This window comes from Leptodactylus fuscus, chromosome 1, assembly GCF_031893055.1.
Source record: "Leptodactylus fuscus isolate aLepFus1 chromosome 1, aLepFus1.hap2, whole genome shotgun sequence".
Lineage (NCBI taxonomy): Eukaryota > Metazoa > Chordata > Amphibia > Anura > Leptodactylidae > Leptodactylus > Leptodactylus fuscus.
This window is the reverse complement of record NC_134265.1, coordinates 326540195-326567194: the sequence shown is the minus strand read 5'-3', so window position 1 is coordinate 326567194 and position 27000 is coordinate 326540195. Positions and strand designations below refer to the sequence as shown.

Here is a 27000-nt window from a genome sequence, read left to right as displayed (position 1 = left end):
TGTGCTAATTTATTTACAACCATCCCTCATTACTGTGTGCAAACATGTACTGCTATAAAGAGCTAGCAAAGCTGGCTTTGTCTGTGAGACAGCAAGTGAAACCCCGCCCACCAATGTGCTGAGAAAACCAGGAAGTGAACAGAGCATACAGCCTGCAAGTTGGTGTGCGGGCGAGTTGGGAATACCCCTTTAAGTATCTTGGTAAAATGGCAGTTTAACACCTTGTAGAGAAGATACATAATGATCAGCAATAACCAGACAATAAAAAGAAGACATGCCAATAACTTAAGTTTATTAGTCAGTCAACAATATTACAAATATTTAAAAATTACTTAATATAAATAGTTGGCAGCAAACTATTTCATTACAGAGTTAAATTACCAGTACAACAGACAGACTGGAGATTTAGACACCTGGAAGATAACAGTAAAATTTTTAACTAAAATATATTAAAAAAAAAAAAAAAAAATTCAAGCTGAAGGCAATCACCTAGTGTCCTTAAGCATGGGCTCTTAATTATACAGAATACCCAAAATAAAATAGAAATCAACTAAATTTGCATATCAAAGAACCTTTAATAATTACAATCCAAACACAAGCCACTTGTGCCATTCTATACAGAAACTCTGAATTAGAAACTAGTTGCTTTAATAGTACAAAGATTTCAGCTCCAAAAATAATTCAAAATAAAATAAAACTTTAGCAATTAGCGTCATAAAATTATAATTTTTCCCACATAAAAATACAAAATGATATTAATGACAAGAATATTACTTCTAAAAAAAAACAAAAAAAAAACAAAAACAAAAAGGAAAAACAAAAAAACAAAATAGAAATATGCATGAAAAAGTCTCTCCTTTTGTTAGCAAAACACTATCCAAAATAACTACAATCATTTACATCAGTACAAAGATTTCTGGATTTTAAAAAATAGTTGCAATGACAAAAGGGGTATCTTTTCTGACAGTAAAAAATGACACTGTGGATAAAATCTGCAAAATATGCAATGAAAAAAATAAATTTGCATTAAAAAGGTTTACACTGTTTTTTTTTTTATACAAATATTAGAAACAGTATTGCACATCACAACACAGAATCGAGGTTAGTCAGCCTTCCAAAATGTGTTATATTCAAGTTTTCTAGCATCTTTGAGGAGAGGCTTTGTGCAGCCAGATGCAACAGGGATACAATATCAAGTGTTGTCCATACACAAATATATAAATGCTAAATGTTTCCTTCTTAACAAAAAGTGTGGATTTTAAAGTTTTTTTTGTTTTTTTTTTTCCTCCATAGTCATACACTTTGGGCAGCAATATGCACATTGGGGAAAACAAAAGAGAAGCTTTAAAAATATAAAAATACAATCAAAATCAACTAGCATTCTTCTACAAAAATAGTAAAATAAATATGATTTATAAAAAATCCAATACAGTGTTCAACAATTAGAAAATAAGAATTTTAACTACACACAAGTACACACACAAAAAGCAGGATTGGAACTGGAAGCAGCAACGAACTGCCTCACACAGAAGTGAAATGACAATTAATAGAAAGGACTTTCTTGCCAATCTTCCCCTTTAAACTATTTTTTTTTTCTGTTTTTGGAATTTTTTGGTAATAAAAAAAATAATTTCAGACAGTTTCAATTTTTTTTTGTTTTGTTTTCGAGCAGTTGCACCTCTGATCGTTTTTATTTTTAATTCGGTCGATGGAAACTTTTTTTTTTTCTCCTTATAAATGCAAATAATTGAGGTATCGCAAAAGAGATGTTAAGTAAAACAAGCGCGTTTCAAAAACAGCTGACTGTCAAAGGGTTCTTGTCGAAATAGAAAAAATAGTGCATAATAAAGTATTGGGATTGTTGGGGGTGGGGGTTTAGGCGGAAAGAAGGGTGAAGATCGATTAAATACTACTAAGAGTGAAGACTTTGGGGGGACATGACGGATCATATTAAGTTACGATTAAGGGAACATAAATAAATTAGAAAGAAGTACTCTTCGGAACAGCAACAATTTTTCATACATTGAAAACGTGAACTACAACCACATAATAACAGCAAAGTGAGACAAGTCACGTGTTGTACAGTACAAAAAGCACGCTGTTGACAACCGGTAAGAACGCAATTTTTTTTTTTTCCCCGTACACAGAAGATTGTCCCTTGGGTTTTACCCAGAAAAACCCCATTTTTTTCCCCCCGATTCTATCTGTGTTAAAATTGGCATTTTTGTGGAGTGAATATAATTTTTTCTTTTTGTACTGAATTTAATTTTTTTTCTCTTCTCTGGCTAGTTGCATTACCCCATGACTTAATTTTAAATATCGTAATGGTGTTTATTTTTTTTTCCTAGCCAAAATTTTTTTCCTTTTAAATAAATACATATATTTTTATGAAAAAAAAAATAAAATTAAAAAATAGCAGCCTTAATAAAATATAAAAAATATATATATATATATATATATATATACAGGGAAACCAATTACAAAAAAAATTTAGTTTTAGCCACACATCACTGTTGTCTTAAAGGTGGAAGGGGTATTTTTATGCAACTAGCCGTCTGCGTTATACCATCTCCATTTTGACTTTTTTTAAAATCTAAAGCGTCAAGCGTTTTTTATATCATCAATATTATTTGTAACTAGTATGCATCAATAAATAGCATGTGGGTTATACATCTGGTGGCTGATTACAAGTGTGCTGGCCATCTTTGGTTTTTTTTTATTATTATTTAAAGAGACTTTTAAAACCATGAAATTTTAAAATTGGGCAGAGAAAATTAAGTCATTTACTTTAATCAAATTTCAAATTTTTCCAGTTTTTCTCTATTTCTACTTCACGTCACAAGATTCAGAATCACACACGACTATTGCACGGGGATTACAATATTACACCCAATCCTTGTAAATTGAAGTCCACTACTGACCAGGACACAAAATGGCTGCACTTACTATTCTAAAAACAATTTTTTTTTTCTTCATATTGTAGACATTTAAGGACATCTGTTTTACTCGAGTCACAATTCATGCAAATATGCTTTTTTTCTTACAAAATTTTGTAATTTCGCTCATGCTACTGTACCTAGTTTCAAAAGAGCTATTTTTTTTATAATTTTTTTTTATTTTTATTTTTTTCTATCTGCAATACCGTATTTGTGGTTAGTTAATAGTTCCAGTGCATGCATATGGTGTAGACAGGTAGGTAAACATGCATATTTCACATTCTAAAATTATGGCAGTTTCGGCCATATTGTGCTGCCTGCCTTTTTTTTCTGCAATGCAGATTTTGAAAATTTTTTTTTCTTCAATCCTGTATAAATAGGTGGCATTACACACAACACCTATGTAGCAGCAAAGCTAATACAGCTTATGATTAAAAATGTTTAAAAATAGCTAATAAAAATCAGATTATCTGAGGTATTATTTCTTGCAAGTCAAAATGGAGAGCAAAAAAAACCAACCCTATATTTTTTTTTTAAATTTACATACACACTTAAAATATCAACAATAAAAATAATCTTTTAGTAGCAGACATTTTCCATTTTTTTTTTACTATTAATTGCTACCTTTGGTAAATAACTGGGGCTGATTTTTACGTTAAAAATCCATGTCTAGAAATAAGTGCACACTTCATCTATATAGATATATATATTTATATAGCAGCAGACTGTGTTGCCCCTATGCAGAACATTCCCATATCTAATTTCAGCATTACATATAAAAAAAAAAAAACCTTGGGGAAAAAAAAATTAAAAATATATAAAAAAATTAACATGAAAATATCACAAAGAATTCGTAAGCCTGAGATGTGGGGTTTTGGTGAAAAAAAAACAAGAGGCTTTTAGTGTTTTGGCTGCTGATACAGATGCATGTGTAGAGGACTGGGGTGAAAAGCAGAAGAATGCACTTATTTCTTCTGCAGGTCAGTATCTTAAAACACAGTAAGCCGCATGCACCCTTCTCTCAGTGAGTGGTAGATACGCCATGTCTAGTTCCAGCGGAAGTGGATCTGACGAGGCCGGTCGGCTCCTTCCTTCACCAGTGGTTTATGGAATTCCCGTCCGGCGCGAGAGTGGATGTTCGCCCAACAAAACTCACAGTAATACTGCAGGCATGTGACATTGGCACAGAAAAACGGAGCAAATTTCCCACTACAGCGGGCTCCCTGGCATTCATCGCACATCTGGTCATCCAACACGTATGGCTTCACCTCCACCTGTGAACAGAGGATAGACACAGTTAGGAGATTAGTCAATGAGCCAACCCCCCCCCCCCCCCCCAACACACCTATCCAAGGAGTTCAGTTACACCGTCTAAGTATACTTTCACTCCTGTGCTGAATCTCAATGTACATGTCTGCAGAGAACAATCGCTAGTCCCCAGCAGTCAATGGAGGATGACTGAAGACATTACAGCCTCTCCTCTTACAACACATTGAGGGTGCATTCATACAGAGGAAAACAATGAGGAATTTGGTGTGGAATTTCAGCGCTGAAAAAAAAAAAAAGCCTCCCATTGACTTCGATGGGTTCCATTTTCTACTAGCAGAAAAAGGAACCAATCGGAGCCAGTGGGAGGCTTTTTTTTCCAGTGCTGAAATTCCACACCATTTTCCTCCATGTGAATGCACCCTTAGTTCCAACACATGAGAAAAATGGGACCAGGACAGGACAACAGAGTACAGGGTAGTTGAGTATGACTTTTGTTTTACTCCCACCCTGCAGTTTGTCCTAAATCTCTATAAGGGAGCCTTCACACGGAGTAAACGAGTGTGTATTTTTGCAAAATACATGTGTAAAAATACACATGTAAAAATAAGACTCCCATTGACTTCAATGATATTTTTTACACGTGTAAAAATACGCCTGTAAAAAGTCATTGAAGTCAATGGGAGTCTAATTTTTACATGTGTATTTTGCAAAAATACACACACGTTTACTCCGTGTGAAGGCTCCCTAAGGCTAAGATCGCACAATGTGTAATTGCAGCTTTTATTGTTGCAGATTTTGTGAAGTTTTTTGAGCCAAAGCCAAGAATGGCAAAGGAATGGGAAACATAGGATGTTTTTATACTTCTATCTCCTGCCCAATCCAATCCTGGCTTTGGCTAAAAAAAACTGCATTAAAAAAAACCTGTTTTCGCAACGTGGGGCTTTAGCCTAAGGGTTGGTTCACATCTGTGTTTGTATTACGTCCGAGGGAGTCAGCATGGGGACCCCCCCCACCAAATGAAATACCAAACGCAATTGCAAGCATTGTGCTGTCCAATATGCAAATTAGGAATTTGGTGCATTAGGGATGTGCCTTTACACCTTGTAGAACCACTACCTCAACTCCTAACCCTCGTCTGTGCTGCCCCTTGATTTACTATGGATCCTCTTTCAGTAATGACGTCGCTCCTCTTCCTAGTGCTGGCCCTGTTTGCACCCAGAAGAGCAGACTGACTGTTCTCAGAAACAGTGTCCTTCTGAAGCGACTCAGTCTCCTTTTCCGGGCGCAGACAGGTAGGTCGAAGGATAAGTGACGCCTATGCTGAAAGAAGACCGTGAATCACAAAACTGTAGCACCTCATGTGTCTATGGGCTGCGTGTGGTATTGCAGTTTTGCACCATTTAACTAAACAGTGTCAGACATAACTTATGTCTTTCTAATCTTATATGACAACTACAACATCTCAAGGGTCCAGGAAGCCCTGCAATCTCACCAGCAGCACATGAGCTGTGAACGCCATCCTCTGAAAAAAGCCGACATCTCAAACCCTGGACAACTTCCTTAAATAGCCGTCTCGTGATGGCCCTCTATGAGTCAGAGCGGAGAGCTGTGCTTTCAGACTTGAGCCTTCCTGTTATATCATAGACAGCTATTTATCTGAATGGCTGACATGTAATACTGCCTCTCTGCTGTAGCAAGCCCTGAGCTTACAGAATACAAAATATATGGAAGTGTTATCTGAGATGATTCAGAATAAACAGCATTTATCCAAAATTTTCCAAAAGTTTCGGGTTTGACCTAAAACCCAAACGTTCGGGATTTCTCACTCATGGATCACTATTATACGCTGGGGTATAAAGAGACCCCAGAGTATAAGTAGTGGCGGCCCAGGGGACAAGATGACCTCTCTTCACCTCTCCTGTGCTTCTTTTCAGTGTGCAGTGGTCCTTTGGGATCCTCTTCCTGCTTGGTGACCTCTAAGGCTTGTGGTTAGGACTCAGCGGTCAAATGGGATGTGCTGATGTAATGACGTTAGCAAGCCTCATGTGACTGCTGAGGCTCAATTACAGGCCTCAGAGGTTCTCCGGGCCCTGTGATGTAACCAAGGAGGCCGGAAAAGGACCCAGAGAGATCGCTGGATGCCAAGGAGAGATAAAGGATACAGGTCTGAAGAGAAATGAAAAATGAGGGTGAACATCGCAAATATTCGTGAACCGAATCTCATGAGGTTCGCCCATCTCTACTTGACAGTCCTTGATATATGTAGGACATAACTGGATAGACAAGAATAATTACTTACCCTTTTATCAATATCGCCATGCTGAAGTTGCACAAATCGAGCACTGATGGCCGCAATGTAGCTCTGTTGATTGGAGAATGCAACGCGACCGGCACCTTTCGGATACTTCAATTCTGGATCTGTATCAATTCCTGCATAGCAAACTCCCCCGTAGAGACGATCCATAATCATAGCCAGTTCCACTATAGAAATGAGAATGAAAAAGTCAGGACTGGTACGGATTCCCCCCCTTCTGTTTCCACATATGGCCTTGGACAATCCCCAATAATAACCCAAGTGCAGGACATCCCTCTGACTGCACCCTGAGGGGAGCCTGGTGTCAAGTGTTTTATTCCACTGTAGCGCCACCACAGGTGAATAGAAGCACTGCATAGTTGTTAAATATATGCAATACAGTATAAAGATCTGTGGCGTCCCTGATCTCCCCTCCCCATACCATCCCATTACACTTTATGCATGTGATACAAGACATGTTGCCGCCCTCAGGGTGTCTTCCCCTTTTTGTCTTAGCACATAGTTTAGCGTATAAACAAACGTAAGAACATATTAATAGCACGGCTCCTTGTCACACTGCATGATGTCTATGTTTAGAGAGCGAGTGGGTGGAAGCAGACGGATCACTAATATATACAGAGCTACCGGCACACAGCCTTCCTTTCCAGATAGTAGTGAACAATAACATGGAAATAGAGATTTTGCTCAATCTGCCTATGCAAAACACATTCAGGTTTTCTGTGAGACTAATAGAAAAAGATTTATGTTGTGTGTCTAGTAACCAAATAGGTCTCTGGATGGAAATGCGCCATTAATCCATAGTATCCCATAGAAGTCACATGCTGAAAACGTGATCTAAAAGGGGTTTTACCACTACAGACACTTATTTCCTACCCACAGCATGGGCGATAAATCTCAGATCAGGACAACAGGGGCCCGAAACTCCAAGGCCTCCCTAAGAATAAAGCACCAGTGCCCTTTCATGGCCAGCACTCCACTTTCTTCTATGGTGGACCTCCGGCAGCCCCACAGAAGTGAATGGAGTGCAGATCATGCGAGCACACTGGTGCTTCATTCACACTGGGGCTTCAGGGGACTGTTGGGCCCCTAATCTTTTGATTTTGGGGGATCCAGTGGTTGAACCCCCAGTGATTTGACAGTGGAATGAGTGTCTAATGGCTTAAGATAAGCAAGTGGTCCATTAGCAGCTGCAGAAGTGGATAGCTACAAGTCACCAAAACACGCTGGGAGACCACTGCAAGTAAAAGGATTTTGTTAATGGTTTACCTGCTCTCAATGGTCTTGGTACTCCTCCCACAAAGATTGTTTTTCGGGGATCAAGAGGCTGTGAGCCATCCATCACAAAGTCGCTGTCACTCAAATTCCAGGGACGAATCTGAACCTATTTCACAGAAAAATGATGAACTTAATTTAGTAACCAAGCACAGTAAGTCTGTCTCCCATGGATGCTGCGTTACAGTCCTAAATATAGGTAACCTGGCACTTCACTGCAACCTACTGTGTCCTTGGTATCTACAGGATAGCTTAGGAATAGGTCAGGAGTTGGTCAAGAGTTGACAGCAGCAAATGTCCCAAAAAAAAAAAATATGAGAAGATCCTCCACAGATCCTCCACTTATCAGTCTGAACATTGAAGTCTATGGAGAAGAGGAGGAGGGAGAAAAAGGGGAGAAAAAAGGAGGAGGGAGAAAAAAAAGGAGGAGGGAGAAAAAAAGGAGGAGGGAGAAAAAAAGGAGGAGGGAGAAAAAAAAGATTGGATTCCTTATCCACTTATCAGTCTGAACATTGAAGTCTATGGAGAAGAGGAGGAGGGAGAAAAAGGGGAGAAAAAAGGAGGAGGGAGAAAAAAAGGAGGAGGGAGAAAAAAAGGAGGAGGGAGAAAAAAAGGAGGAGGGAGAAAAAAAGATTGGATTCCTTATCCACTTATCAGTCTGAACATTGAAGTCTATGGAGAAGAGGAGGAGGGAGAAAAAGGGGAGAAAAAAGGAGGAGGGAGAAAAAAAGGAGGAGGGAGAAAAAAAGGAGGAGGGAGAAAAAAAGGAGGAGGGAGAAAAAAAGGAGGAGGGAGAAAAAAAGGAGGAGGGAGAAAAAAAGATTGGATTCCTTATCCACTTATCAGTCTGAACATTGAAGTCTATGGAGAAGAGGAGGAGGGAGAAAAAGGGGAGAAAAAAGGAGGAGGGAGAAAAAAAAGGAGGAGGGAGAAAAAAAGGAGGAGGGAGAAAAAAAGATTGGATTCCTTATCCACTTATCAGTCTGAACATTGAAGTCTATGGAGAAGAGGAGGAGGGAGAAAAAGGGGAGAAAAAAGGAGGAGGGAGAAAAAAAGGAGGAGGGAGAAAAAAAGGAGGAGGGAGAAAAAAAGGAGGAGGGAGAAAAAAAGGAGGAGGGAGAAAAAAAGATTGGATTCCTTATCCACTTATCAGTCTGAACATTGAAGTCTATGGAGAAGAGGAGGAGGGAGAAAAAGGGGAGAAAAAAGGAGGAGGGAGAAAAAAAGGAGGAGGGAGAAAAAAAAGGAGGAGGGAGAAAAAAAAGGAGGAGGGAGAAAAAAAGGAGGAGGGAGAAAAAAAGGAGGAGGGAGAAAAAAAGGAGGAGGGAGAAAAAAAGGAGGAGGGAGAAAAAAAGGAGGCGGCAGCTGCTGGAAAAAAACACACAATATAACTGGAGCTGCTATACCCTGCTACACTGAGTGAGGGAGCTCTTCTATCACAGCTGTCTCTTTCAAGATAAGACTATCACTGCACAGACTGAGGCAATAAATCAATTAACAGCCTCCTCCTACTCCCCTCTCCATAGACTTCATGACCATAGATGCACTACTAAATAATCATATATAGCAAAATTAAAGGGTTGTTTCCAGCCCCTAATGCATGTTTATCCAGCAGATAGATCACCAGTATCTGATCTGTGGCAGTCCAACACCCAGACCCTATACAGTTCCGTTGATATGGCTGCCTCAGATTGCCAAAAGCTGCTTCAGTGGACTGAACAAAGGCAGGTTTGTTCCTATTCAAGTAATAGGAGCGGAGCTGCAGTTCCCCACTGCCACCACTATACAGTGCTCTTTACAGTACCTGTAAATACAGGTGCAGCCTGTCAAAGAGGTAACCATGGTGGCATTACCATTGTAGTGTAAGTGCAGTGTAACCGCACCTGTAAGCAGGACATGATGACCAATGATCGGTCCAGACTTTCTAATATAATAGAAGAGCTGCTCCGAAGGTACAAACAATTACTACTCTGCAGCCAACTAAACTTGTACTTCTAGTTATAACCACTATATACTCCATCCCCTGGCAACTATTAGTGTTAATCAAACAAACACACAAGAAGTCAGCGATCAATATGCACAGCAACGTATGGCGAAAAACAACTCCGATCCATCAATACTAAGCTCTGAGCTTTCTGGGGATTTGTTTTATCTAGGTCTCCCGGGTGAATATATTTATACAATTTTTGCAACTTCTTGATATATTCCATCCAGTGCCTGGAGAATATTCTGGTGTTTACTCACTGGCTTGTCCTTGATGGTGGGGCTAGAAACGCACAGATAAAGTTTGGAATCTTCTTCAATGCAGGCTTCAATGAGTGCTTGAACTGAGCTTTCTTCTTGAAAGAGGAGAAATGCATATCCTGCGGCAAAATACATTAAAAAAAAAAAATTACCATAAATGAAGACAATACCTAAAATAAAAATATATACTGTATATTCAGAAGGCAATATCGATATGAATTAACTATGATGTTTCAGAATACATTTAGATACTTTATTTAGATAGAACAGATTATAGTTACAAATAGATATTTTTGTAAACCATTTCAAAATTTAATCATTTATTGTAATTATTTGAAATTCTGCTCCCCCCCCCCCCCACACCAAATAGTAAAGTTTTGGACAACTTTTCACTTTCTGGCAGTATTTGTGTCATTAAATTTTGGCTCCTTGCTGTGACATCCCATATTTTTCACTCTTCCCCTCGTTTCTGTATTGAGCTGTTCCTACCTCTCACTGAATGTTACGGTGTATGGAGTGGGGGCTGGGGAGTAGAGAAAATGACACAAGAGGACGGTCACTTTACCCAGTTGTGTCTCGGACGTTATAAAACGTACAAACTTGCTTTTGTTGTCACATGAAAGAGGAGATTCATCCGATTTCTTATGACACTAATGTGCTATCTGCATTATTTCCAGAGATATCCCGAGCCCGTACTCCATACATAGCTACTGAGAGGCAGAAACAGCTCTCAATACAGAAGCAAGGGGAAGTGTAAAAAAAGCTGCAGGATTTCACAGAAAGGAGACAAAAATTGTTAAATCAGGTATATTACAAAATGTATTGACACAAATGCAGTCAGAAAATCAAAAGTAGTCTGAAAGTTTACTTATGCTTTAAAGGGGGTGTCTGCAATAAATACAACAATGAAACGGTGGGTTATCTATCACGTAAATAGAGGGTCTTCAGTTTTTATTTATTTTATTTTATTTTTTTTAGCAGTTCCATCACTTGCAGAGTTTCTTTTCCAGTCTTGGACATCTTTAAGTTCATTTTAACCAATATGTAGGAAATGGGACTACCGTATATACTCGAGTATAAGCCGAATTATACTAGAGTCAATAAGTTTTCCCAGTTTTTTCTGGTAAAATTAGGGGCCTCAGCTTATATTCGGGTCGGCTTATACTAGACTATATACGGTATATTAAAATACTCATACTAAAAGTGCCATGGCACCTTGTCAGACAAAGCATTCTCCTCGATCCTCATCGAGCTCCTGTAAAATGGCTACTAATGGAAGCTCATGTGACAAGACCCGTCAAGCGGCAACCACCACTGAAATTCACTTTGAATAAGAAATTAGCATATACACGTGCCAGTTTGGTCCCATGACTCTCCTTAATCAGCCATTTCAAGATGGGATGTCTATGGGAACTACTTGTCCAAGGAGACTGACTTGATTGAGAAGGAGGCAGTGGTTACTAAACTAAGAGATTGCAACCATTAGGGTAAGTTCATACAACGATTTTTGGCAAAAGCCGGGTAGCCACAACTGAAAGCTGGTCCACTGAACTGGCATCCAGTCGTGCACTTTGCTCCGGATTAGGCCCAATGAATGGTCCTAGTCCGGAGGAGGGTGCGTCTTCAGGCCGAATTGTGAGGCGAAACGGCCAGAAGAACAAGCATCTCCCTTCTTTTTTCCGGGATCCAGAAGAAATGGCTCCCGGAAATAACTCCTGACCAGCTCCCATTGATTTCAATGGGAGCCATCTTTTTGGTCAGGATTTTTAGGCGGATACGGCCTCAAAATCCTGACCAAAAATCTCTGTGTGAACTTAGCCTTAGGGTCTCCTCCATATAGATTTAAGCAGCCACTATATAAATATATAGCAATTGAAAAAATTGTCTGCGCCCAGCAGGGAATGCACCTGATTTCTGAGGAGGGGTACAAGTCATCATAAATGAGGTATGAGACATATGAAGATTGGCGTTGACAACTGCAGTCTTCATAAATCTCCCCCTGTGTCTGTCTATGGGGAAACAATCATTTCTCACATATAATATGCATGTCTACGATTGCCACATAGGAGGACAATCGCTCGATCTAGTCTATATACTGGAGATTCAGGCCATGGTGTGTGAATCAAACCCTGATACTTTTACAAGTCTCCTTGCTGCAGACCCGGCCAGCAGCTGTCTTCCAGCCTGAAAGGCCACATGGATCTGTTATTTATAAACTGGAAGGTCTAAAATAACCCGCAAGTCCGTCACCTCCAGGTTGTGGGGGTTATTCAAATAGTGTCACACAACTGCACTAGTCGGCTTTTCCTGGATGCAAAACACAAGTTTGCCTTCCAGAGCGAAACCAGAGACCACGGCTTTGTGAGCATGAGCAGAAAATAAGAAAAAACAAGATGTTCTTTGCTGTACCAAAAAGTGTAAAGTTTGTAAAAGTGTGAAACATTAAGAAATGCCGGGCGATCGCGTGGCTGATACTAAGTGTGGCTTTCCTGGGTAACATTGTTACTGAATGTAAAGTGGATACCCCCTTTAATGTATCTGTGCTGATGGGGGGGGCAGGTTTTTACCTTTAGGTGGAAAGTAGGATTTGCTTTCTGCCTTATGGGGCCAGTCTACCACAAGGGGACCAAAGCGTCGGAAACTGGCAGTGATCTCGTCTGAAAATAGAGTAGAAAAATTTACAAATTACTACATAAAGAGACAAAAAGAGCCACATATAATTCATCATGTATGTAACGAAAAAACATAAGAAGATAGGTGAGACAATGGATAAAAATAGTACAAAACTACAAAACCTCCTCACCTTCATCTATATCAGGTGGAAGACCGCCAACAAACACTTTCCTAGAAAAGCGCTCAATTCGCTCTCCATTCTGATGTCCAGAGTAACAATTGGGAGAATTCAGAACGCCGACTTGGTCATTATGTCCATCGTCCAGCATGCCATCATCTATAGGGAAGAGGGATGAGCGACCTGTGGGAAGCAATGAGAGGAGTCACTTGGCTACTTCCTCCGGCCTACATTTAGAATGAGCGCCCACGTATTGCTACCGTCAGGGGGTGACAACTGCTACGAGCGTATATCAGAAACATAGTTGTCACTTTTCAACTACATTCTAGAACTGAACCAGAAGAAAAAAAAGAGCCACTCCTATGAATTTCTTTACCACTCCTGTACTATGACAATACTGATCTGCAACATGTTCCTCCAGTCATAAACGAATAGTACACATGACTGTAAGAAACTTTGTAATATATTACTATATCTTAAGGAGATCTGTTTTGTTCTCCTCATCTTCAGTCGAACTGCTTTTTTTACATTAGATTTGTCTCCACATTCATCCTAATATATAGAGCTCTATGGAGAAGGAGTACGATGTTTTGCCAGCTGGTTAATTGATGTTTTTTTTTCTGTTCACTGGTAGCCTCTTATCTACAACCTAGCAGTGTTAAAGAGGCACAGAATAGTAGAGCGTAACAGCAGCAATTATTTTAATGTTTTTTTTCTAGCAGCCTCCTCCTCCCCCTCCCATCTTCATAGATTATGTAGAAAGAAACTCCTCCATAAAAGTGGGTAAGAAAATAAATTTCTTTAGTAGGATAAATTACAAAGATTCTTGTATTGACGCATACTGTTCAGTTATGCAAAACAGTTTATAACTGGAGTGACGCTTTAAAGGAGTTGTTCCATTTGGGCAAGTAAACTAATAGGTTGCCCCATTGGCGGGTAACCTATGACGGAACCAGACAGCAAGTCTTTAATTTTCCTGCATTCAGTGGGATGTTTATGCAATACATGAACACGTGAGGTCCTCCAGAAACAGCGGACTCCGTCTATAAAACACCACATCCAATAGTGTGTTGAGAAAGGGTTTTCTATATTAGAGGACTCCTTTAAGCAGAGGGAATATGGACTACAGCAAGACATGAAATTTAAAGGGGTTTTCAAACCTAAATCAATAATCACTTAGGATAGGTCATTATTATAAGAACAGTAGGAAGCAGACACCCAAGCCGATCAGCAGGTTGAAGGAACTGCAGCATTCGGTAAGCACTGTGGTTTCTTCAGTACTTCCCAAGTATAGCTACGCACATTTGTGCAATGGGACTGAACTGTGGTCACACCATGTGACGAATTATTGTGACGTCATATGGCCTATGAAGTGGAAGTAGTGCTCGGAGTGCCGCTACCACCTCAAACAGCTGATCCATGGGGTTCACAGGTGTTCAATTATAGGGATAGATTTTCACTTTAAAACTCCTGGAAAATCCCTTTAAGTCTGAGGCCCCATGTTGCAGAAACGCAGCTTTTTTTGTTGCAGATTTTGTTGCAGTTTTTTTTGAGCCAAAGCCAGGAGTGGATTGAGCAGAGGGTAGAAGTATAAGAACGTCTTATAATACTTCCCCTTCCTTTTGTAGCCATTCTTGGCTTTGGCTCAAAAAAACGCAAGCAGCAGCAAAAGAAGCTGCGTTTCTGCGATGTGGGGCCTCAGTCTAAAAAAAAGTTTAGACATGGTGGGATAACTGCAAAATTTGCATGTTCCCCCCCCCCCCCTCCAAAAAAAAAATAAAAAAAAAATTACACAGTGAAAATGCATTTTTTATTGATTTTTGCTGTATTTTCCTCTCCTTAGTAAATCTATAGGTACACAGCTTTTCCACAATGTGAGGATGAGATTCACTTTGATGGTACTGTAAAGTATATTTTTTTCTGCTGCGTTTTTGCTGCAGGCAAGCGCGTTGTGTTTAGGCAACGTGGGGCCTTAGCCTTAGGCCCCCCCTGAGCATGAGGGCTGTGCATGGTATATTGGAATACGTCGGCACTATATGAATGCCAAGATATTAGAAGGCCGTGCCTTGTATATACAGATATATAAGAAGCAGCGGTTTTGCAGTCTCTTCTGCAGTTTGAAGCTGAGGTGAGCGAAAAAATTGTCGCTTATCCCTTAGAAAGGTTAATAAACCGATAATGAAAAAGCAATGACAGCATCCAGGTTACAGCACTCCATTACACTGTACCACCAAGCTTCATTACATGAAATCCAGAGGGAACCCTATAGTTCAAAGGGCGCCATAAATCACAGCCGCAAAATGGTGCCGAGCTGTACTGCGAGAAGAAAACGCCATCATAGCAGCACAACCTGTCAGGAGATTTTCTAGCTGTGAGAAGCCGACAATATGATGAATTGCATTACCAGTAATTATATAGGGGGCATTTTATGTCACCGAAAATACTCCAAGAACATATATTCTTACAGAAATTCCTGATACGTCAACTTTCTAGAAATGAGAGATTACCACAGAGGGAAGCCATTTTCTGTACATGATGGGGCTGGCCGCCTTGCCTTCCCCTCTGCTTTAACAGCTTTTAGTGATATGCTTTACAGCAGTCTAATGGTCTAATAGACAGCAATAGTCTGGAGTGTAGGGGAGCGTTATCTAAACATGTCCTGTGAAGTAGATACAAAACGAAATAAAGAATCCAGCTCCACTCCTTGTGTCCCTTCTGTTTCTTTAAAACAACTTTTATTTTTGTCTTAACATAAAAGTCCAAATTATGTTACAGGCATGATGGATCATATTGTATTCCCATGTTTCAGGAAAAAAGAAAAGCCAGCTAACGCGTTTCGAGGACCGTGGTGCCCTTAGTCATAGCATGACTGTGAAGTAGATAGACTGTCAGTATTGAATGCAATGATGGGTCAGTGGTGTTATCTATAGAGGTATTAACTTCTTTTGTAATACTGTCTCATGCAAGTGAGGTGAATTCTGCAAGAAAAAAAACCAAAAAAAAACCCCCAAAAAACAAAACAAAACAACCAACACCACTACAGAATTGGAAAGTACTAGTCTATTAGGGCACGGTGAAGATTTCAGGTTTTAGTAAGTATAGATACCTTATTTCCATCACAGGGTAACAATGGAAGTTATCTATATATAGTGTTAACACCACTGCATCATCCAACAGATGTCGCAGCTTATTTCTTCCCCAATCTATGTCTAGAAAACTCTCCCATAGACCTCTATGAGTCGGCTCTAGACTATTGCTGCCTATGACCATAATCCTGCTGTAAAGCAGATCGCTAAATGGTGTTTACACAGCAGAGAAGGTCAGGCAAGATGGCCGCCCCTATAATCATGTACAGAAAAATTAGAACAAAAATCTACAATCTGAAAATTAAAACAGATGAGCAAAAAGTGATAAATTTCACTACCTCGTTTAACAAATCAAATGAATATATATCACTAATTTTTTTAATTTAAGACGGTGCCACAACCTTTTAGCAATTACCAGGCCGTCCTATCCTAATACTCGCTATGACCACATCTACCAGATGTCCTTACACTAGGATGCTGGCTGAGAACATAGCGCAAAAATTGCCCATCCCTCCATTGCCAATATAGGAGGCCAAATAATAGAAAGCATCTGTCCCTTGGACCACAGGCCAGGTCCGCTTTTAGTCTGTCCCAGATGAGAGCCTTTAAAGGGATCCATGATTTGAGGTTGGAATCTGAAGCACTGCACACATCTTAACCTGAAACAAGTTTTTATTATGGCCATTTGTCTAGAAGCTTTAAGTGAAGCAGATGGGGCTAGAATTTCAGAGACCTGACCCTCCGATGCACATTCTGACTGTGAATGAGTTACCAGCTGTACCGAATGCTGCAGGATAAAAATGCCTTCCTAGCAAGTGTCTAATGCCTGAAAAACATGTTCTGCTAAATTTATAACCCAGAAGGCGGAGTGCGAGTGAACACTGGAAATGCAACCCCAGAGTATTGAGGCATCAGGCGCTGGGGTTTCTGTGGTTTGATGAATTATACCAGCGAGAGGTCGGGAAAGGAGTCCTGTCCATGAACTGACTGCAAGGACATGGAGATAAAATGTAGCAAGGATGAGCAATGTCATCATCACTGGTTGTTACAAGGACAACGTTCTATAAAGTGACAACGCAAGGACGGAACATTGACTTTCTGTAAGGGTATGTTCACACGTGGTGTATGTGCTGCATATTTTCCCAGGGGGAATTGCAGATCTGCAGAGTTTTTCAGATTCCGCAAATTGGATGAGATTTGATGAAGCAGCGGAAGTTGACCTGCGATACTGAAAATTGCATCACAAAACTGTGGCAACACAACCTGCCTTTGCGAATGGAAAATGACGAGGAATTACTCTTCATTTTTTGTCGTTTTTTTCCAGCAAACTCCTCCATGTGAGCTTACACTAGGACGCGTGCACACGACCATAGTGGTTTTGCTGTTCGCAAATACTGATCAGCAAGCCTCCCATATACATATCCACATTGCATCAGTATGTCATCCCTATGCAATGTAAGATTGTAGGACTCCCTACACTGGTCTGTGCAATTGCGGATAAAATAACGGCCGTGTGCATAGGGCTTTATAGTGAATTGAACAGGAGACAGCTATAGGCAGCATTTCCAGTAACAGCAGGACATCATGGACTTAAAGGGATTCTATCATTAAAATTGTATTTTTTTTTTTCTGCCTACTACGTAGGAATAGCCTTAAGACTATTCTTCTACCTTTCGAAGTCTTCTCCACGCTGCCGTTCGGTAGAAATCCCAGTTTTCGTCTGTATGCAAGTGAGTTCTCTCGCAGCACTGGGGGCGGTCCCCACTGCTCAAACAGCACTGGGGGCGTCCCCAATGCTGCAAGAGAAATCTTCAGCGCCACCTACATCTTCGTTTGTTACGGCCTCTCTTCGCGTCTTCTTCCGGAGCTGGGTTCAAACTTCTAGGCCTTGGGCAAAGCCGACTGCGCATGTCCGCCGGCTACAATAAAACGGCCGCTTACACAGTAAGTGTAAGTGGCTGTTTTCTTGTGTCTGGAGGGCATGCGCAGTTTGAACCCAGCGCCAGAAGAAGACGTGAAGAGAGGCCGTTCCAGACGAAGATGGAGGTGGCGTGGGAGAGTTCTCTTGCAGCATTGACGCCCCCAGTGCTGCAAGAGAACTCATTTGCATATTGACGAAAACTGGGATTTCTACCGTACGGCAGCATGGAGAAGACATCTAAAGGTAGGAGAAATCTTACGTGGTAGGCAGAAAAAAAAAAAATACAATTTTAAATGAGAGAATCCCTTTAAAGAGGACCTTTCGCCACCTCCAACACCTTGCATCATTCCATAGGTGTTGCTCCATCGATTCTAGAGCATTTCACATGTTTTCTCTAGCTCCCACCATACCTGAGCAATCATTTGCACAATTCTACTCTACTGTGAAAAGGTGATCCTTGGTAAAGCAGAAAGACAGGGAACTACCCATCTGATAGAGAGCATAATTTTACTGAAACTAACAGATTGCTCAGGAATGGTGGGAGCTAGAGAAAAAAAAAAAAGGGTCCTCTTTAAAAGCCTTTACATACTAGTCTGACCAATCTTTCACAATCATTCTCCGGAACTCTAGACAACTCCGCACATGTAAAGAGGCATCTTGTTAAAACTATATGAGGGGAGAGTGCATATATATATATATATATATATATATATATATATATATATATATATATATATATATTCTTATATTTGTCAATGAGCATGTGCAGTCCATACTTCAGGATGTGTGGGTGACATTTGCTCACCAGCTGCTTTTTGCTCCATGCAAACCAATTACATTTCAAAGGGGTGTTTAAGCATTCCTCCGAGTTCATCCCAATGGGACTGCAATCCTCGAGGCCATTCGACTGAACTATTTACATGAATTTCAATGCACTGGTTATTATTGTGGCTTCCTTTGTGTGATACATTTGTTTCAAGTGTAAAGAAAATGCTAAACAAAAAAATGTTAAAGCCTATGAGAAACACATCTAATGTGCCCACAGTCTTCCACTGGTCAGACATAGGCTAAAAATCTCTACCCATTTTTCAACGGTTTTAAAAATCTAAGTTGACTACTTCTATTACCTCAGATACAGTGGTGTGAAATTCATCATACAGTAGTATAGGTCTATATGTTGTCTACTATACACAAAGAGGCTGATATATAAAAGGGGTTGCATGGGAATTGGTAATTTACTTATCTGGCCATGAGGCTTGCAGATTATGAACCTGGAGGTTCTGGCCATGTTACGACCCCCGAGTCATGTGAAGTAGCGCTCTGCACCCCAGGGTCATTACAGCCCCCCCCCCCCCCCCCCGATCCGTGGTTCAAGACGTGGCCAGATTCCCCAGGTCCATCATCTGCCATCCCTGGGGCAAATCCCTGAACAACCCCTTTAAGACTGGTATTAATCCATGCTATGCTGGTAGGAGAATATGGCACAATTATTAAGAAGCTGCAGCTTCTTAAAAGGAAGTCTGTCACCACAGTCCTGCATGTCAAACAAGCCAAATAGATGGGGTCACCAGAATGACAGCGTTTTCCCATTAAAGCAATGCCTTCAAAGCTGAGAGATCACTTTTTTTATGAGCTCTTTGCTGAACTATCGCTCCAAAGAGGTAACGTTAGATCCACTAGCGTTCAGCTTTCCATTCTTCGGGTCTGCTCGGAGACCTGAAAAATGGAAACCTAACCCGCGAACCCCATAAATTGTAGTTTCCACCCAACAAAATGTGCAGTTTTCAATTGGATTTGGGGACCGAATCCTCTAACGGAGTTTGAATGTTTGTGTGAATCCCGCCTTAGTACATCGCCCTCATTGCTTCAAAGAGCTCATCTGCATATTGACAAAAATGTGGCGGGATCGATCTGCTGGATTCCGATGACAGACTCCCTTTAAAAATTCTCAGGCGGTTTTAATGAGCCAAAATTAAAAATTTCGCTGTTCGGGAATGGTCATAGATTGCCAGTTTTGACGCAAATTTTAGTAAATCTGATGGGCCGAGACATCGAAAGTGGAAAATATCAAAAAGTCACAGAAACTGGAATAGAAGCCATGATACTTCAGCCCCATTTACACAAGTAAAATCCATACCAAAAGTAATTTGATGATAGATTCACACTAGCGTCAGCCTTTCCGTGGTTCAGGTCCATTGGAGGAGCAGATAAGCAGGTAAGTGGACTGCTACAACAGTGGTCATGTACAAGCCCGACTGACCCCATTAATTATAATGCGATTTGTTGTGTACCTATTCTTTAAAACTAAAACTGCCAGCTGAATAAGTTGGACCTGCAGAACTTTTTCGTCCGGCAATTTTGGATGCACATTGTGACAACGCAGATGTGAACCGAGCCTTACCTGGTTGGCCCAAGGATTCTCAGTCCAACACTGAAAGTATATAACCAGGTTAACTGGTTTTTATCAGATGATCTGTGTGCAACACCCAGGAAGGTCACTGTTACACAATTTAAGCTTGCTGATAAAATCTCAAGAATATAGACTGAGACTTAAGTGGCATGGCTGGGTGCGTCAGTATTGGTACCAGACATTGCACTTTATGGTAAAGGATATCATACTGGAGTGAAATTATGGGGTTTTCTATGGAGCAGTCCATTATACATGTTAATAAAAGCAAATCATTCATATAGGAGGTAAATCTGGAGATTGTGATTGAGAAGCATGGGGATAAATCAAAATTGATCAGGCAAAATAATGGTTAATTCAGATTTAGTAAGAAAGATAGATGGATTACCTCGTCTTCTCCCATAACTCCTTGCTGCATGTAAACAAAGGACAACATTGTCAATGTATCATATCAGCATATAATACAAAGGTCTCATAAATCTAATATATGGCACTATACAACATGACTTAAAGGGTTACTACAGGTTTAGAAAATAAAGGGTTTATAAAATTTTGCTATATATATATATATATATATATATATATATATATATATATATATATATATATATATCTAATCCGTTCTTCTAAGTTTTTCAGGACCTCTGCTTGCAGGTATGGAAAGGGCACATGATGTAATTCTCACAGGTGGCCGTATTTGTGCTTACCCAGTCTTTTCTGGTCCTCAGCCGTGTCATGTGACCAGCAATCAGACTCTCAAACTTACACAGCTTGGTATGGGTGGACAGGAAGTCTGTTTCATGGTGATGAATGGAGAAACTGACTTCCTGTCCACACATGAGAAGATTGCTGGTCACATGACACAGCTGAGGACCCGACCAGAGAATAAAACATTTTGTTGAAGTTCTACTTTAAACCAGAGTATCCCTATAATGTAAGATGTCTGACCAGTAGTAACATGATCGCATACATTATATTTACATACGATTTTAACACAAAATCTATATGACAAATCTATCATTATTTAGAAGGCTTTAACACGTCGCTTTTATTTGTTTCGTTTAAAGTAGAATAGTGCCAGGATTTTTTTTATCATGGTCACAGCAAATCAAAGATGGAGTCATGCACCAGTTGGCCTCTGGGGGCAGTGTGCCATTAACATTGTATGAGTGTACGAATTGTACAAATTAGAAATAGAAATTCTATGCGGATATTAAGGAACACTCCTGTAGCTGACCATAGAACTGCAAAATAAGGCCTTGTAGCATTTCCCCCACTACAAGTGGTAAGGCCAAGTATCATGAGATTATTTATTGAGATCTCAGGGTTCCTCTAACATAATATGGTCTGTATAGAGTTGTTCCGAGATCCTCCATCTCCTCTGGATGAATATATATGGTATTTCCTTAGCTAAATCCTATATTCTTTAGGTGACGACGCCTTAACTTTCAGGCCTCATGCAGTTGGCCGTATTAAGGCTTTGTGCAACTTTCATAGACTTGCCCTACTGGGTCTTGGTAGGTCTCCAATTTCATATGGAGTCTGATCGAAAAAACATGGAATACTCCATTAAATACCATACTTTAATGTACTAGGTAAAGAGGTCTCTGGCATATAGCAAACTATCAGGCACTATATCTGACAGATCAGATCGAGCTGCATCCCTAGGATTGTCGTTATGGTTAGATTTTTGTTTTAATTTTACTCTGTAGGGATCGATATCTAACATTTTTGTTTCTACCCAAATGCCAAATTGTATATGCATGTTGCAGATGATTTTTTTTCTCTGCGCCACAAAATGTGACTTTTGTTCCTTTTGCTATCTGTAAAAGCCTTTCAGTCTTATCACACTTGTGACATTACTATGTCAATATAGTTGCTGCTTTACTATAGGTTTTGCAAAGCTTAAAGGGATCCTATCGTTCAATCACCTTTTTTTTCCCTCAGTAACACATAGGAATAGCCTTAAGAAAGGCCATTTTTTGTGGCCGCTTATGGGAGAATGCGGAGTGCGCTCCTGCAGTTCTATGGAGTTCTTACTGTGCCTGCTTGCGTAAGCGGCCACAAAAAATGGCTGCCCGCATGTGAAGTTGGCTCTGCCCAAGGCCTGCTGGCACAGCAGACTTGCACATGCGTTGAATTTTGACACCCCCACCCCGCGCGCGTGCGTGTGTTTGAGCACTGGGGCCTGCAAGAGAACTCATTTACATACAGACAAAAAAAACAAAACAAAAAAAAAAAAACGGGATTTCAAGCGAATGGCGGCACGGAGAAGACAACGAAAGGTAGGAGAAGAATAGCCTTTCTTAAAGAGGACCTTTCACCGATTTAGGCACAGGCAGTTCCATATACTGCTGGAAAGCTGACAGTGCGCTGAATTCAGTGCACTGTCGGCTTTCCCGATCTGTGCCCCAGGTAAAGAACTTTCGGTCAGGAACGCCCTTATGACTGTAAAGAGCTATGGTACCGGGACCAAAAGCTCTTTACCCAGGGCACAGATCGGGAAAGCAGACCGTGCGCTGAATTCAGCGCATGGTCGGCTTTCCAGCAATATATAGAACTGCCTGTGCCCCAAACCATGAAAGGTCCTCTTTAAGGCTATTCCGACGTGTTGCTGAGAAAAAAAAAAAAGGCGTTTGAATGATAGGACCCCTTTAAGGGGTTTTCCATGGTTAGGATATTTGATTGGGGAGGGGGCTTGTACAGCATGGGTTTGGAATCAGTTTGCTCCATGCCCTGTGTAGTGGCTAGGTGCCGAAACTGAGCGAAGCTGCAGCATCAGTGCCTGACCACTATACAAGGAGAGGAGCCACGCGTTTCCAGCCCTGAGTTGTGTGTAGTACAGGCATCGCAAGGAGCCCCATACCGCTGACTGATGTGTGTAGGGGGGGTGGTTGACTGTCCCCCACCAATCAGATATTAATAGCCTATCCTAAGCATAGGTCATAAAGACCTAAACACTGAACAACCCCATTAATAAAAACATTGACAAAAAAAACCTGAAAAATAACCAAAAAAACAAAAACCCACAGGCAAATAGAAAATCCAAAGCAAAATAAAAACTTTGCTGACCTCCATGCCTATTTAATCCCAATGTTGACGTTTTAAACGCTTACATAACCACAAACTAACTACAAAATGACAAAAATTGCACAAGAAAAGTTTGTCTCCATGTATTTCCGATATTACATTGTGTAAGGTCTCAGACCGCAGGGCACAAATCATACGACCTGTCGCACATTCTTACAAAAGAACAAGTAAGGCTTCACAAAAAAAAAACAAAAAACCTGAAGTAACATATCACATGCTCCAAAGAACATTTTGTACATTTGCCACATACAATATAATAGTTGTAATGTTTGACCTTCATCTGCCCAATGCGGCTGGCTGAAAAAAAACTGCATAAAGACTTTCACCCTCTGGCCCATTGTCCGCTCAACAAAAGCCCCTTGTAGCAATAAACAAATCTTCAAACAAATCATAAGAAATTCCATTGTGCGGAAGAGGATAAAGGAAGAGAAAATCCTCATTTATGCAGCTACTAATTCAACACAAGGCTTAGCTTGGGTGCACATACATGCAAAGTTTTTGGAAAGAATCCCCCCGCAGCACTTTATGGTACACCCCGAGCTCAGCCATGCAATGCTGGAGTTTAATTACCGACAGGGGTGATTTGCATATTTCTTGTCTGGTTTCATTTTTTTTTTTGGCCCAAACTGGTGAATCGAGTTTATCTGCTGCGCCCCGGAGATATTTTGTGCATTTAACTATGTGTGAGGCAGAGAATGTGCCAAAAAATGATAATTAAAAAAAAAACAAAAACGACAAAATATGGTGAAATTACTTGAAATGTGTTTTCCATAAATTTCTTGACAATTTTTGCAAATATAAATTAGATTGTTTGCAAAATTTTAAGATTTGCTGGAACCATTTTATGCCAGGTTCATACTAGCGTTGCCTCTCCCTTGTTTGGGTCCATCAAGTAAACCAAACAACGGAGAGGCGGATCGCTGAAACACATGGAACTCGGCGGAGCCCAATGACTATAGTGGGGTACAACGGGTATCTGTTATATAACAAAATGATGGAGGAAAAGATCACCTTGGATGAAAGGAGGACTTTTTCTGCCGCCAATTTTAAGTGGAGGCTGTGACAGATGTGAACATAGCCTTAATAGTGACACTTGTGTCTGTTTCCAATGAATATGACACAGAATATAGGAACTTTCTATGGTCTAGGTCTATCAAGCAGGGACACTACATGTATAAGATATCCCGTCCATGGCTGGTTATCAGGAGGACACTACATGTATGAGAAGATAACCCGGACACAATAAGGACACCATGGCTGGTTATCAGGAGGACACTACATGTATGAGAAGACAACCCGGACACAATAAGGACACCATGGCTGGTTATCAGGGGGACACTACATGTATGAGAAGATAACCCGGACACAATAAGGACATCATGGCTGGTTATCAGGAGGACACTACATGTATGAGAAGATAACCCCGACACAATAAGGACATCATGGCTGGTTATCAGGAGGACACTACATGTATGAGAAGATAACCCCGACACAATAAGGACATCATGGCTGGAATATCTTTTGGGTTTAATTATTTATATTTGCTACAATGTTTAACTTATTAAATCATCTACAAATTTAAATAAAGTTATGCTGAAGGGAAAACCCCTTTAAGGGTGAGTTCACTTCCTTGTCGGAGTCTCATTCGGAGACTATTACAGTTTGTCAGGAATCGTGGATGAAAAATTCCTGCAAGCCTGTTTAAGTTTAAAGAACCAATATCATTGGGGTCCCTCAGGCCCAGTTTGGATCCATCATAGAACAGATCTCATGGTGTATTTTTCCACGCTTCTGTTCTTCTGACACACCAGAAAAAGGAAAAAAAAGACATACATAGGTGTGAACCTAGCGCAGTATGGCATTTGACGGTCTCAAAATTTGTATAATGTGGTCCTTGTACTCCAGCAAAATTTCGGCAAACCCATCATGTCAAAATATTAAGGGTAAATCTGGTACAAAAATACTGGAAAGCAGGCCAGCCACGAGCATAAGGAATAGAACAGTGTCTAAGGTTTTGTATCAGGAATCGTGCACATTGAGAGGTATATGGAAGGAGTATTCCTCAAAGTATTACACTGTGTGTCAGCTACTGCTTGCAAAATGGGGTTGTATTGGTCACACCTGCAACCAGGCCCCGAATCCAGGGGGGTCCACAGGTCACCCTCAACACACTAAAGGTTAAAAAAAACCAAAAACTCATCTCCTTTGATGTCTACGTATCATAAATGTATTCCCCCTGCCCACTGTTACACAAGAGGGATAAGATTTAGGATACACAGCTTTTCACTGTCAGAAAGGAGAAAAATTAACCTTTTTAATGACAAATATTAGATGACCAGCAACATATAGTCAAGGAGGGATTCTGTTAGAGAGGATGTGGCACAAAAGTGGGCATTGAAATGGGATGGAAATGATGGGAGAGTCTTCATGGTGTCTGAGCCCGGAAAGGAAAGCGAGATCTAGTAATAAGATATGAATGGGATGTGGCTGACTGTTGTAAAGAGAAGTTGCACAGGGGGGCCCTCCAAGCAGAGCTTGTATCTTAGGGCCTGCGAGCCACTAAATTGTGCCAAATTTAACAGATCTTGTGTCATGGAGCAGTTTAAGCCTGGCTTTACAGGATTTCTTGGCTATCTTTAGCATTAATACATTTTCACAACTTTTTATACTGTCTTAAGCTAATAAGACTAATAATTTTAATAGAATTTGAAAAATAAAATTCCTTTAATCTGACATTTGATAATTCTGAAAATTCTTATAATCTGGTATGTGTTTATAGGTCAACAGCAAGATATCAAACTACTATCTGGAGAACGGTTATAAACGTAATCCTAACATTTTATTGGACAGTCTCGGATCTCAAGTGTAAATTTTGCATACTTTATATTTTTACTCGCATCTGGAAATGCTAGTAGCCCCTCCCGGTCACATGCTACATTGCGTTACACATCCATTCATGTGCGCGCTCTTATTTTTAGAATGATATGCCACATCTGTAACACCATTTCCTGAAGGCACAAGAAGAGCGGCACAAATCACAAGACAGAAGAAGAATGTGTACACAGATGCCTCCATCTCCAGACCAGACAAAATAAATGTGCATGTTGACAAAGCTGGAAGGTCAGCCGATCCCCGGGCATGTCTGCTGACAGGAAGTCAATGGACAAACAACAAGGCAAGCCGTTCCCGTGCTGCTTCACCAATACTACTGACACGCTGAATTTTAGCCTTTTTCATTAATCTCATTAAATAAAAGACGCAATATATCGCCAGTAATACCATAAATATGAGTGTGTGTATATATATATATATATATACACACACAAACACACACAGATAGATAGATAGATAGATAGATAGAGCGAGAGAGAATGTGCCTGATCCATAATGAGGCCTTCTCATTCTCACAAATCCGATGTAAGTTTATAGGCAAATATGAAATATACTACTGTCAGGGTCTGGGGTTGCTAGGTGGGGTGGCATAGGTAAACAAGTCCAGTTTCTTTAGTCCAAAACAAAAAGTAGAGTTTATTTTCACTCAAAAATATAGTGCAGCAACAAAAGGAAACAATACAAAAATAATTCCTGCCCGGCTAGGCTCTAACTATACATAGAATAGGTTACCTCACCTAGAATAACAGAAATCCAAAAGCCAGTTGAATCACTCAGG

The 27000-nt window shown here is 40.3% G+C and overlaps 1 protein-coding gene across 5 annotated transcripts in view; it reads right to left on the bottom strand.

The window, feature by feature from the left end:
• Positions 1–275: 275 nt before the first annotated feature.
• Positions 276–27000, bottom strand: part of CPEB2 (cytoplasmic polyadenylation element binding protein 2) — a 70420-nt gene continuing 43695 nt past the window's right edge. For 2 of the 5 annotated variants that reach the window (XM_075260465.1, XM_075260473.1), the window contains exons 5-11: positions 20629–20652; positions 12839–13009; positions 12603–12692; positions 10036–10154; positions 7786–7900; positions 6505–6686; positions 276–4210 (exon numbers count right to left, since the gene is read on the bottom strand). In XM_075260465.1, coding sequence (XP_075116566.1) covers positions 3983–4210; positions 6505–6686; positions 7786–7900; positions 10036–10154; positions 12603–12692; positions 12839–13009; positions 20629–20652 — 929 coding nt within the window. In that variant the 3' untranslated portion in view covers positions 276–3982. Of the gene's footprint in view, positions 4211–6504; positions 6687–7785; positions 7901–10035; positions 10155–12602; positions 12693–12838; positions 13010–20628; positions 20653–23604; positions 23689–27000 lie in introns of all 5 variants that reach the window. The other 3 variants (XM_075260480.1, XM_075260487.1, XM_075260495.1) reach the window with 2 other exon arrangements.